This window comes from Cricetulus griseus, chromosome 3 (genome assembly GCF_003668045.3).
Source record: "Cricetulus griseus strain 17A/GY chromosome 3, alternate assembly CriGri-PICRH-1.0, whole genome shotgun sequence".
NCBI lineage: Eukaryota > Metazoa > Chordata > Mammalia > Rodentia > Cricetidae > Cricetulus > Cricetulus griseus.
Genome location: NC_048596.1, coordinates 227,018,726 through 227,033,044, shown reverse-complemented (window position 1 = coordinate 227,033,044; position 14,319 = coordinate 227,018,726). Strand labels below are relative to the sequence as shown.

The following is a 14,319-nucleotide window of genomic DNA, read 5'->3' as shown; positions in this document are numbered from 1 at the left end:
AGAGCCGCTATTTTCTCCATTCACATCTTGTAGCTTTTTAGATGTTAGTAAGTTTTGAATAAAATTATAAAGAATGAAAGAAAATACATATTTTTAAAAATTATGCCTGTTTCTTAGTCTTGTCTCCTAATCATTCAGCTTCTGTGCTGGAGTTAGTCTGCGGCTACTAGTTCCTGAGACACTAATGCATTCCTGTTTCACTTTATGCACATACTTGTGTGCCTGTGTATGTGTGTATGTGTGTATATATACATATACATGCATGTGTTACGTATAGAGGTACCCTACATATGCCCATTTACTTTTATTTTTGTCTTTTAAAAAATACCTCTGAGGAGCCAGGCGTTGGTGGTGCATGCCTTTAATCCCAGCACTCGGGAGGCAGAGGCAGGCAGATCTCTGTGAGTTCGAGGCCAGCCTGGTCTCCAGAGCAAGTGCCAGGATAGGCTCCAAAGCTACACAGAGAAACCCTGTCTTGAAAAACCAAAGAGAAAAAAAATTACCTTTGAGGAGCTGGAGAGATGGCTCGGTGGTTAAGAGCACTTGCTTTTGCAGAGGACCCAGGTTAGATTCCCAGTATGCATATGGTGTCCCACAGCCATCTTTAACTCCAGTTCTAGTGGATCCAGGGCCCTCTTTTGACCTCTGAGGTCACTAGGCACACATACATGCATGCAGGCAAACCATTAATACACATAATGTAAATATTTTTTCAATTAAATACCTTTGATGGGGCTGGGGAAATGCTTAGGGGTATAAGTACTTACTATTCAACCATAAAGACCCAAGTTGGAATCATCAGAACCCATGCTCTTAAAACCAAAAAACCAAAAAACTGGACGTGGCTCTTCATCTCTGTAAAGTCAGCATTCTGGGGACAGAAACTGGGGGTTCTCAGAAGTTTGCTGGACAACCTGCCTAGCCAACATAGCAAGTCTCCCAGTTCAGTGGGAGACCCCCATTCAATCTCAAGGCAATAAGGTAGAGAATGATACAGGAAGAAACCCAGTGTCATCCTCTGGCTTCTGGATGCATGGCTGAGGTGTGAACTCCTCCACACACGAGAATATACCTTTCCCTCTCGCACACTCACAAAGACACGGTGTCTTTGAACATGAAAGTGGAAGAGCAGCTGGCTGGAAGGAGAAAGATAAGCAGGAGTGAGCAGAGTGACAAAAGGGGATAACGGGGAGAATACTCCTGAAATACATTATGTACATGGACAAGATGCCATGACAAAACCCATTTTACACAGAATTAATATATGCTAATAAAACTTTTGAGTGCTTTTGGGATTATTCAACATAAAAAAACATAGAGTGGCTTCGTAGGCTTTCCCAGCTCAGTTGCACCACAATCTAACCAAGTTCCCTTACGGTTGACTTGTTTTGTTTCTAATGTCACTATACCCAAATAATGTAGGTAAGAACCACTGCCCCCACTTGAATTCTTAACGAAAGAGTGAATCTATTTTTAAAAATTCTGAATTTTGTCTTACTGGGTCAAAGGGCAATGGAGTTTTAGTGTTGAGAAGTATTGCTGTTTACCTCTTCTCACTGGTCCCTCTTGCCTTCCTGTCATCGCCAACTTCAGGTGAACTGAAACTGTCCAAGATTCAGAAAAATGTGAAGCAGAACATCCAAGATAACATCTCCTTGTTTAGTTTGGGGATAGGATTTGATGTGGACTATGATTTTTTGAAGAGACTGTCCAATGAAAACCGTGGTATTGCTCAGCGGATCTATGGGAACCGTGACACATCCTCACAGCTCAAGGTAGCTTTTCTTTTCTCCCTTCCTGAAGATCGTCCCACTGCCTGAAACTGATTACCTCGAAGACAGCTGAGCCAGGCTCCAAATTGTCCTAAACATTATACCTCTCAGGGAACTCTGTTCAGACAGAATGGCCTCCTGAAGCCAGAGAGGGGTTTACATTTTCAGTAGCAATTACCTCTTCATTTACGTATGGAGCACAAAGAAATGATGATGATGACTGAGTTGAAATAGAAAACAGTTAGCTTCATATCCTCTTTCATGACTCCAAAGTTTATTAAACAGGCAACCAAGCAATGCCAATGCCAGGCACAGCATTTGCAGTTTGGGATAGCCAAAAGATATGGTTCTAATTCAGGTTATTTCAACCCAGATAAATTTTATTATGAATGCCCATAAGCTTTTATTTCTGATCATAACAAAAAGGGGAGAAATTCTTGGCTCTTAAATTGTAGGTAATTTCCTAACAACAATTTTTGTCTTATGGCCCAGCGTTCATGACTATGACGTGTTCATCATCCCAAAGATCCATGAAAATACATTAAGAGTTATCTACTATGTATGTGAGAGGCCTCGGGGAAAACTACTTTAGATCTACAAAGTGGTATGAAAATAACAAATTGTGGATTTTTTTTTCTTTTCTGTGACTTCTAGAAATTTTACAACCAGGTCTCTACTCCACTGCTGAGGAATGTTCAATTCAACTACCCCCAGGCATCAGTGACAGATGTCACTCAAAATAGTTTCCACAACTATTTTGGAGGTTCTGAGATAGTGGTGGCAGGAAAATATGATCCGAGCAAACTGGCTGAAGTTCAGAGCATCATCACTGCGACTTCGGTATCTGCTTTCCTGCTTATTGTGAAAATCCTAACTTGTCTCCTAGTACACTCGGTCTCTTGTGTTAACAAGCTATATACTAACTGGTCCCCTAGTGCACTCAGTCTCTGTGTTAACAAGCTAACAGTATGCATTCCCAGTCTCTTTCGTGTGGAACAGAAGCAGGAGTTGTAAGGGAAGGCATGACACATCTTTGCCATCTTTTCAGTCATTCTATAAAACCTCACTTTTTCTCCCAAACCCAACTCCAATCTCTGGAGTTTGTGCACTTAGCCTATCCAGTCTCTTCTTTGTATAACCTCAAATGAGTTAACTATAATTCTGTCTATGGGTGTACATCAACTGGTGCTTCCATTGTCCAGGCTAACACCGAATTGGTCTTGGAAACCTTGAGTCAGATGGATGACCTGGAGGATTTTCTATCAAAAGACAAGCATGCGGACCCTAACTTCACCAAAAAACTATGGGCCTATCTTACGATCAACCAACTGCTAGCAGAGAGGTAAGGCAAGAAGAGCGTATGTACACCATGGAGATTTACAGACATGGAATGTCCACCTATAGTATTTGAAGTCAAGACTAGGGATATAGATTAGTGTGAAAACCTTTGGCTAGCACACAAAAGGCTCTGAGTACAATTTCCATACTGTAAAAAAACAGCAAATGGGATATTTGAAGTCATAAGCAAGAAGTATTTGAAACCAAGAAAGGTATCAAATAAATGGAGGGATTGGATTATTAATGGCTGGCTCCTAGCACTTTAACTACATCTGAGTTACTTATTTTCTTTTTATTAAAAACGTAATATATGGGGCCTGGAAAGATGGCTCAGCAGTTAAGACCACTGGTTGCTCTTCCAGAGGAACTGGGTTCAACTTTGAGCACCCATAAGACAGCTAACAATTTAGTGTAATTACAGGGGATACAGTTCAGTCTTCTGATGTCTGTGGTCACTGCACACATGTGGTATAAAGAAACATGCATACACACAAAGCATCTATGCACATAAAATTTTTAATGATTAAAATTTAAATGTCACATATGTGAGATGTGTGGAGTGAATTAATTTTATATGTAATGACCTGCTGTAGATATAGAACTTTACAGGGTCTCCTTTTCTACATCCAGGGGAACCACTATTTTTGACATGTGTCACCACTGATTAGTTTTGTCTATTTTATGTAACCACACAACCCTTTGTGACTTTCATTCAGCATGATGCCTGATAGATTTAGCCATGTTCCTGCACATGTCAATAGTCCATTTGCATTTCCTTTCTGAAAACAAGTCCAAAGAAAAAATGTATGACTCTGTGACTAGTGTCCCCAAGGAATGACTCTTTGATATTTATGCCTGGCTTCTCAATTGAGCTGTATTTCAACTCTAACATAGAACCCTCTCAATAGAGCATCCTTGCCCACATGTACCAGTGTTTCATAGGAAACTTCACTAAAACTTATCATTGCAAAGTGTCCACTTTACCTCTCAGATCAGATTCTTGGGAAGATGGACCAAGGTTGTTGAACTGGGTTACAAGAAGTGTAATCACCATATAACTGGACTCACAGAGAAAATAGCTGATGACAATAAGATTTTATTTAAAAAAAAATACATGGGGCTATAAACTGTGGCTTTGAAGAAAGAAATATCCCTGACCCTTGGACAGAAGTACATTGGCTACACTTAAAGGCACAGAGACGCTCCTCTGGAAGTTAAATATTGACCTTTAAAGCCCTGTAGAAAGATCAGTGGTTGCTAGGATTTCAGGTGATGGATAGAGCATAGAGCATTTTAGGGCAGAGGAACTTGTCTATATGACTCTGTGATAATATGTATGTCTGCTCTATCTACTTGAAGGTCTGTGATATCTACTTATCCATGTGATATATAAGTAAACAACAGTATAAATTATTAATCTATATGTCAATGCATGTTCCTCTGTTGTCACAGATATACCTCTCTGGTACAAGATTCTGTAATCCAGGAAGCTACAGGTGGTTGGGATACATGGAGTACCCTTAGTATCTTTTACTCAATTTTACCATGAGCCTAAAACTGTTCTGAAAAAAAATGAAGTTTTTAAAAATAATCCATTAGGGGTGCTGGACAGTGGTGGCTCACACCTTTAATCCCAGCACTAGGAGGCAGAGGCAGGTGGATCTCTGTGAGTTCAAGGACAGCCTGGTCTATAAAGTAAGTAAGTTCCAGGACAGCCAGAGCTGTTACACAGAGAAACCCTGACTCAGTTAATTAATTAATCAATCTATTAATTAACTACTTAATTAATTAATCCCTTGAGGGGAGAGCGAGATGGCTCGGCAGATAAAAATGTTAGCCATGCTTGCCAACATGAGTTTGATCCTGGGGTCCTACATGATGGGAGGAGAGAGCCAAGTCCCACAAGTTTTCTCTGACTTTCACATAGGCACTGTGGCTCATGTATACACATACATACATACATACATACATACATACATACATACATACATACAACAAATAAATGTAATTTTAAAACTTTCCCTTGAGACCACGTGGCTAGATAAAACATTAGGGTTCAATTTGCCTCTTGCCTTAGGTACCCTACCCTGTACTCATGTCTTGACTAAATATCACAAAGGTGAGTGGAGAGGTTTGAGACATAAGTTCACCCTTGTGTATAGTGATGTTATTCAATATATCTCCTGAATGCAGAAGTCTGGCTCCTACAGCTGCCATCAAAAGGAAAATCACAAAAACAATCTTACAGATGTCTCTAGACCATCATATTGTAACTCCACTTACTGCCATGGTGATTGAGAATGAAGCTGGGGATGAGCGCATGCTGGCTGACTCCCCACCGCAGGACCATTCTTGCTGCTCAGGTCAGTGCCTTGGGACCCCATGGGACAACAATACAGCGTGACCTTCTTGTCTTATGTTGAAGTCCCAAAGCCTCTGTTCCCATCTGTGATCCATCTGCTCCAAGCTTGGGTCCATAAGTGCTCAAGCTTTGTTTCTTCAGTTTGATTTGGCACATTATGAACACCTGAAATCCCACCGTTCCAAAGGCTAAAGCAGGAGGCTTTGATAACCTAGGCCACTCTGAGCTGCCTAGTGAATTCATGACTAGCGTAGGCTTCATAACAAGACCCTGTCTCCAAGTAAAGGAAGGGTTTGAAAGATGGCTCAGTAGTTAAGAGCACTTGGTGCATTTCCAGAGGACCAAGGTTTGATTCCCATATATTGGCTCACAATCATTTGTATCTCCAGTTCCAGGGGGTCTAATACCTTCTGGATCATGTGAGCACAGGACATGCATGTGGATAGACATAGATGCAGGCAAAAACTCATACACATAAAACATAAAAAAACTTTTTTAAAAAGCAAAATAAAAATCTTCGATTTGTCATTTGACAATGTACTTCTATAATCATTTTTTAAGATTTATTTTTATTATGTGTCTGTGTAAATTCATGCATGTGTGTGCTGGTGTCCCTGCTGACCAGAAGAGGACATCAGATCCCCCTGGAGCTTGAGTTATAAGCAGTTGTGAGCTGCCAGTTTGGGTACTGGAAACCACAAACTCAGATTTTCTGCAAGAGCAGCAAGCATGCTTAACCATTGAGCCATCTCTCCAAACCCTCTTCTCTGATATTAATTGAAAAGAAAGAATAGACAAACATTTTGCTTAAGAAAGAAATCATTACTGAGTCACTAGAGTCATTCTTACTTAGCACTACACTATGCTAGCTGGTGCTTTGGTTCCTGGGGACTTTCAGTGGGAAGCAGGTGACCTGCATGAATTAGTTAGAAAATAAGGCTGGGGAAAAGGCTGGGTCAGTAAAAAAATTGTCTTACAAGAATGAGGACCTGATTTCAATACTCAGCCCCCACCTAAAAGTCATGGTATAGTGGCATGCACTTGCAATCCCAGCACCCAGAAGGTAGAGACAAAGGATTTCTTGAAGTTTGGTGTCCGGCCAGCTCTGCCTACATCATCCATCCCCAGGTCCCAGGGAGAGACCCTGTTTCAAATCATAAAGTGGACAGCTCCTAAGAAACAAAATCAAGGTAACCCCTGACCCCCACACACACATATGTACACCCAAATACATATATACAAACACACAGACATACCCACACACCCCTCTATCACACCCCTTATCCCAAGGCTAAGAGGACCTCTGAATCAATTAGATTCCCTCCTTAGTCTTCTTGATGCAGAGTCTTGCATAGTCTGAGAGTGGCTGCCATACACTACAATGATCCTCTGGGTTTTTCATTCTGTTCCAGTGGGTTCAATGGCAACAGCTCTCAATCTAGCGAAAAATAACTTTGAATTCCTGCTCCTCCTGACTCCACTTTCTGAGTGCTAGGATTGTAGACATGTGTCACTATTCCCAGCAGCGCAGTTCCTTCTACTGCAGACCCATTTATAGTCCTAGATACTGGGAGAATTGGATCGCAGGCTCCTGCAGTGTGATGCCAGAGAAAACAAGAGGAGGAAGGACTCTGAATAAAAAGAGGGGGGTTGTGCTTGGCGGTGGTGGTATATGCCTTTAATCCCAACACTTGGCAGGCAGAGGCAGGTGGATCTTTGTGAGTTTAAGACCAGCCTGGTCTACAAGAGCTAGTTTCAGGACAGCCTCCAAAACTACACAGGGAAACCTTGTCTGGAAAAGAAAAAGGGGGGAGGGTTGTGGGTTGCAGCTCAGTAGTAGAGTGTTTACTTTGCATGATCAAGACTGGGTTTGATACCTAGCACTACATTTTTTCAAAGAAGGGGGCAGATAAAACCTTAGCAGAGAGCCTTTGGTTGGGGGAAGAGGATGCAAAGACCAGATACTTTAAATTGAGTGCAGTTTCTATGGAAGAGCATCTTGAACATTAACGGGTGTGGATTCTTCTACACAGGTGCATTGTATTATGGCACCAAGGTTGCCTCAGCTTCCATCCCATCATGGGCCAGTCCCTCCCCCACACCAGTGACGGCCATGCTTGCAGTAGGAGCGAAGCCACTTGAGTCAACTCCACCTCCACACGTGATTCGAGGTAAAAGCATTTCTCCCTTCTCAGTGACTCTTTTAAGCATTGTTGCCTTCCATAGAGAGACAACAGCTCCACGCATCAGTTTGCTGCACCTGCCGTAACAAAATAGCTGGGACTGGAGTGCCTCTGGTGTCTCTTATTTGGGGGCTAATCCTAGCATCAGGGTCTCAGCCTCTGACCTTATGGGAACCTAGGGAACTCCTCAGGATATGAATTTGCATATAGACAAACTCATACCCAGCACTGTCTCCAACTGTATGGAGTGAACTCTCTGAAATTAAAGAGATGCTCTTCTCATGGGAATGCACTGGTGGAGCATGGTTTCACATTTAGTGAACAGCCTTGATTGGTTAAGCACTTGCTAGTTGCTCAGTAAGTGGATGTTATCATTGAATAGGAACTATCAAATTATTTTATCCAAATATATCATTGTCTGTGGCATAACAGCATGTGGGGGCATAAATAGTAAATGCAACCATCTGAAAACAAATAACATGGATTTCTTGGAGAGTTTGGGCACTGAGGCTCCATTGTGCTGTCTGCAACTTTTTTGACCCATTCCCTCTCAACATGTAAGACAAAGGCGCCACCTGGAGAACATAGGAGTAAATGCATCTCCTCTCATCGACCCAAAGTTAACAAAAACGGTTGTCATTTATCCACATACACTCAGTCCATTACCAAACGACCAGCTTTGAAAAAGATAAAGTTTACTCACACAGTGGCTGAATAAGGGAAGATAGGGCACAAATCTCTCAAAGTCACATCCCCTAGGGCTTGAGGATATTTTTAGGGCAAATAAACAGCAATTATTATGTGGGGAAAGATGATTGGAGGTGAAGGAATCTGTGGTTTACAAACATACAATTAAACTCCATAGGTCTTTGTGAAATGCACATTCTGAATTATGGAGGTGTTAGCATCATCTGGGGATAGAGTGACATCATAAGGTCACCCATCAGACTCCTCTGCTTGTCCCAGGGAAGAGTCCATGACTTCAACAAACAAGGTCTTCAAGTCTGTGCGGAGTAACCTAGGCACTGTTATCACCAGGAGTGGCATCCACATCAAAGCTGGGAGACAAATAGTAGACTTCCCAGTTGTATCACCTCTGTGGTTAGTGCTTGTTAAAGCTGACAGAAAGCAAATGTAGTTGAGGGTTCGCCCAGGCTTCCCTTTCCCTCCAACTACAGTTTATGTGGTTCCCTGACTTTGCCACTTTCACTTAACTTCCTGGCAGCCCCTGGAGCCTGTATGTGCTTTGCATCCTTATCTCTCCTAGGAAACAGACTTTGGACATTCTAGGAGTGCTTCCCCCCACCCCCGCCCCGCATAAGGAAGGGTCCCAGGGCCAGAAGCATGTGGGTTGCTGATACAAGTGCAGACATCTAGCATCTTTTGAATAGACTCTCATATTTCAGCTGGGCCAGTGAGGTGGCTCAGAGGATAAAGGCACTTGCTAACAAGCCTAATGTCCTGAATTCAATCCTGGAACCCACATGGTAGGAGAGAAGAGACTAGCACAACTTATCCTCTGAAATCCACATGCATGCTCCACGTAGACACAGGCCCATATGAACACACACACACACACACACACACACACACACACACGCTAAATAAATACATAAGTTTTCAAAAAGAAGAAAATTATCTTCAGGACCATCGTCTTAAGACTGTTAAGCCAGCATGGTGGCATAGACTGGCAATGCCAAGCTGAGGTAGAAAGATCATAGGTGTAAGGCCAACATGGGCTATTCAGGGAAATCCTGTCTGATAGAACAATAAATTAAAATTAAAAACAACATAAAATGATTTTAAAAAACATTAAACCCAGACTGGGTGGGTGCCACCTCTCATCCCAGCACTCAAGGCGAAGACCGAAAAACGTTGAGTTTGAGGTGAACACGGTCCACATAGCAATATCTCATCTCACAAAAGAACAGCTGAGGGTGTCACTCGGCGAGAGGGCACATGCCTGGTGTGTTCAAAGCCCTAATTTCATATCACAATACAGGAGAGAGAGAGAGAGAGGAGAGAGAGAGAGAGAGAGAGAGAGAGAGAGAGAGAGAGAGAGAGAGACTCTGATTGTTTATCTATACACACCAAGCATCCATGCGTGATGAGGAAACAAGGACTTAGGGTGAACATGTTAAGTGGCTTTGTTTCACTTCCTTCGGCTTATCTCTGAAAGGATTACTTGTGGCCCCAGATGATTTGCTGTTTCTGTTTTGATGATGATATTGCTCCTTATAGCCACACTCCTGAGTAGGGACCCTGTGTAGCAGATTAGTGTGCGGGGTTTGTACAATGAATGGCTCCCAAGAATAGGACATACTATGATGTCCAGCATGTGAGCCATGCACTCTGTTACTTTGCAGAGTAAAGCTTTTGCAGCAAAAAGCACAAGATAGCCTATTTCAAAATGACCTTCCAAAGAAGGCTACAAGGCTTTGTCCACATTTCTAGTCTGCTGTTTGATGCAATAAAAGGGCTACCCTTGAATTAGACCATCTTGGAGTCAAACTCCTCCCATGTGGCCATGGGTCATACACTGGAACTTCTCTGGTCTCGGTTATCCCACCTGCGATGTGGGATAATGGATATAGAGTAGTTATAAAACAAGATTCTCCTATCTGGACATTCAACAAAGTCTAACTAGTTTGGGGTCCAAAAACTTTAGGATTTCGAGACTGTATAAAGTTGCCATGGAGATCTTTAATCTATTTCCAGCCCTACCAAAAGTTAAAGCCATGCTTACTAGCTTAATCATTCCATTTGCCAGAAACACATCAGTCCAATATGGTAGGACTCAGTAGATATTGTTTACTGACCTAACTGATAGCATTTCAGTAAAGTTGGATGGCAGAAATAGACATTGTCTCCCATAAAACAATTTTATTCAAGCAAAGTGTCTTAGCCAGTGTTCTAGTACTGTGAAGGGACACCGTGAACACAGTAACTCTTGTAAAAGGAAGCATTTAATTGAGAGCTTGTTTACAGTTTCAGGGGTTTAGTCCATTAAAATCATGGCAGGGGGCATGGTGGAACACAGGCAGACATAGTGCTGGAGAAGTAGCTGAGAGTTCTACAACTGGATCCATAGGCAACAGGGAGGGAAGAAGAGAGAGAGAGAGAGAGAGAGAGAGAGAGAGAGAGAGAGAGAGAGAAAGAGAGGGAGGGAGGAAGGGAGGGAGGGAGGGAGGGAGGGAGGGAGGAGGGAGGGAGGGAGGGAGACAGACACAGACACAGACACAGACACAGACACAGACACAGACACAGACACAGACACAGACACAGACACAGACACAGACACAGACACAGACACAGAGACACAGAAAGATTGTGCCTGGGCTTTTGAAACCTCAAACCCAGTGACACAAAAAATCCTCCAAGATCACACCTACTCCAATAAGGCAACACTCCATAATCCTTCTCAAGTAGTGCAACTCCCTGGTGACTAAGCATTCAAATACATGAACCTGAGTGATAGGGGCATTCTTATTCAAAACATCAGAAGCATTGTATTTATATAGAAGGAAAATAATTCCCATAATTGCTTTTCAAAGGAGCCATTGTGTCACACTTTTAACAAAACCCTCTAGTACCCAGTTTTGACATAAATCAACGAACCAAGTAGTTGTTGACCACTTGGCATGAACTTTATAGTTTGAAGGATGGATGGAAACAACAGGTGTTAATGCTAATGCATGCCTGTAATCCTGCATTCCCAAGGCTGAGGCAAGAAGATCGAAAATTCAAGGACAGTCTGAGCTACCAAGTTAGATCCTGTCTCAAAAAACCACACAAATCATCTTCCTTTTCATAATTTTGGTTACACTTTTCTTGTATATTTTCTAGTGGAAAATGACCCTCACTTCATCATTTACCTACCAAAAAGCCAAAAGAATATCTGTTTCAATATTGACTCAGAACCTGGAAAAATCCTCAGCCTGGTGTCTGATCCAGAATCAGGTAAGATAAAAGCAGATTATATTTGAATTAACTAATTACATGATGGCAGTGCTTCCCTGTGAGTACCTGGGATTCCTTTCCCTTTCAGTTTATTAGATATTTTGCAGTTAAAAATTAAATTACATATATTAAGCATTTCAGGCAATTATAGCTTAAAAATATATTTTGAGCATAAGCTAGCTGATGGTATTTTAATTATTCTATAATAAAAACAACTGTAAAATAAGATTTTATAAAGAAAAACCTTATGAAAAAATTATCTTCTCAACTTGTGAAATTTTATAAATACAAACCATGGTGCCCACATATGGAGCACAAGAGAGAAAGGATCTTTTCTTTTACAGGGATTTTAGTCAATGGTCAGCTTATTGGTGCCAAAAAGGCAGAGAATGGAAAACTAAGAACCTACTTTGGAAAATTGGGATTTTATTTCCAAAAAGAAGACATGAAAATAGAAATCAGCACAGAGACCATCACGCTGAGCTATGGTTCTTCTACAACTAGCTTGTCCTGGTCCGATACAGCTCATCTTGGGAATCAGAGGCAAGTTATTATTCCATCTTGATTCCCATCTGCCCTTGGAACATGACTGCAGAAGTAAGCCCAGGCTCATCACCAGCAGAGAACATAATACAGTCACCGTTTTAAATACAAGAAGTCGAGGTTCAGGGAAGTTGTTCTCATCCACTATACTATTCCTGGTACCAGGAATTGTTTTCAAAGCTCACTGTATCTTCATGACAAGCCACAGTACGTGGCATACAGTAAGTGCTCAATGTGTGTGCATTGCATCATTAAGTAGATCCATCATGGAAATCTGTAGGTGACTACATTGAAAAGTATGCTCCAAGCAGTATGATTGCAATATATGCAAGAGTGTCTTCCCACTAGGACCTGCTCAATGACTGTTACAGACATGCAATATCCCATTGCACTTACATGGTGAAGCTCTCAATGGAGAGTCTCTATTAGGCCTGAGAATGACCAAAGCCACAGAGAAACCCTGTCTCAAAAAACAAACAAAAAAAAACAAAACAAAAAATAAAAATAAAAAATGTCTGTTCTGGCCCTGGCGAGATTGCTCAGTATGTAAAGGCACTTGTTGCTGAGACTGATTACCCAAGTTCAATCACAGGATCCACACAGTGGATGGAGAGAACAAACCCTTGTCCTCTTCTGACCTGCGCTAGTGTACTGTGGAACACACACACACATGCATACATGCATGGGCACAGACACATGCACACTAAGTAAATACATAAAATAATATAACATTTAATAAAATGTCTGTTCTGGAATCATCTAGAAACTAGTTCTCTGTTGACTTTTACATAGGGTGCTTATCACCGTGAAGAAAGGAAAATCTGTGACTCTCGCCCTGGATAAGGAGATGTTCTTTTCTGTTCTGCTACATCGTGTGTGGAAGAAGCACCCAGTCAATGTTGACTTTCTGGGGATCTACATTCCCCCGACAAACAAGTTTTCACCCAGTGCACATGGACTCTTAGGTAAAGCATCTATCTCAACCACTGGACAGGCAGGTAGCAACTTTTGACAACTGCAGTTAGAAGCTGGAAAGGTGGCTGGTAGGTGGTGGCACATGCCTTTAATCTCAGCACTTGCGAGGCAGAGGCAGGCAGATCTCTGTGAGTTTGAGGCCAGCCTGGTCTACAGAGTGCCAGGACAGCAGGGTGACCAGGAAATGCAATGGTCAAGGCTATGTGCCCAGTGACATTAATGTGGCAAGACAAGTGACAAAACAGGTTACAAATTATGTTATGATGTTTTTTTTCTGTGACTGAATTTGGGTGACTTGGTTTAAGAGGTCTGGAACAAGTAGACTCAGTAACACGCAGATATTTTCAGAAGGGTTCGGATGTAAGTATGTGACATCTCAAACCACCCTATTCCTATGATCTGAGCTACACTCTCCAATGCCTAACTTGTCTGCTGTCATCAGAAGGGCAGAAGGGCAGCATCAAGTATATAAAGATTGTAGAGGGACCAAAATGTCACTTGAAAACAATTACAGGCCTAGGAGTCCATGTAAATTGATGTGTGTGCTTTGTGTCATTAGGGCAGTTCATGAATGAGCCAAACATCCATATCTTCAATGAGAGACCAGGAAAAGATCCAGAAAAACCAGAGGCAAGCATGGAAGTGAAAGGACATAAGCTGACTGTTACCAGGTAGGCCTTGGATGTATAAGAAAAGGCACTTGAAACACTGTCAAACTCCACAAGTCATTAACAATAGACACATATACAATATTGTAGCCAAAGGACACTTAAATAGCCCAGATTAAATGCAAATAATGATCACATGCGCACACATACATGAAATGCCAATATGAATTAATCTAGTGCTCTCATCAGCACATTAGAGCCCTATAGTCAGAAACCGAATAATTGAAAATGTTGACCAAAGGAAAAGATAATAAAATATCCAGGAAGCACAGTGCCAGAGAAGTCCTGCATAGTTTTATGTAAGGGCTTCTTGAATATGGATACTCTGAGTGTATTTTGGGGTAGGTTTTCTTGCATCACATCCATATGCTTCATTTCAAAGTGGGAAATTTAGCATTCTGAGTAAAACTATAAATCTTTGAATTTCTCTCCCCTCCTTGTCTCTCATGCTTCATTTAATATCATTTTAAAGCATTTCGTCTTTTTGATATTTTATAAAGCAGTTAATTTTCCTTATT

The 14,319-nt window shown here is 41.6% G+C and overlaps 1 protein-coding gene across 1 annotated transcript in view; it reads left to right on the top strand.

The window, feature by feature from the left end:
- Window positions 1-14,319, top strand: part of Itih2 (inter-alpha-trypsin inhibitor heavy chain 2) — a 35,461-nt gene that overhangs the window by 20,182 nt on the left and 960 nt on the right. The window contains exons 12-20 of the mRNA XM_027405136.2: window positions 1,594-1,775; window positions 2,427-2,612; window positions 2,975-3,114; window positions 5,304-5,473; window positions 7,506-7,643; window positions 11,502-11,615; window positions 11,960-12,158; window positions 12,951-13,123; window positions 13,693-13,804. Of these exons, the coding sequence (XP_027260937.1) occupies window positions 1,594-1,775; window positions 2,427-2,612; window positions 2,975-3,114; window positions 5,304-5,473; window positions 7,506-7,643; window positions 11,502-11,615; window positions 11,960-12,158; window positions 12,951-13,123; window positions 13,693-13,804 (1,414 nt within the window). The remainder of the gene's footprint in view (window positions 1-1,593; window positions 1,776-2,426; window positions 2,613-2,974; window positions 3,115-5,303; window positions 5,474-7,505; window positions 7,644-11,501; window positions 11,616-11,959; window positions 12,159-12,950; window positions 13,124-13,692; window positions 13,805-14,319) is intronic.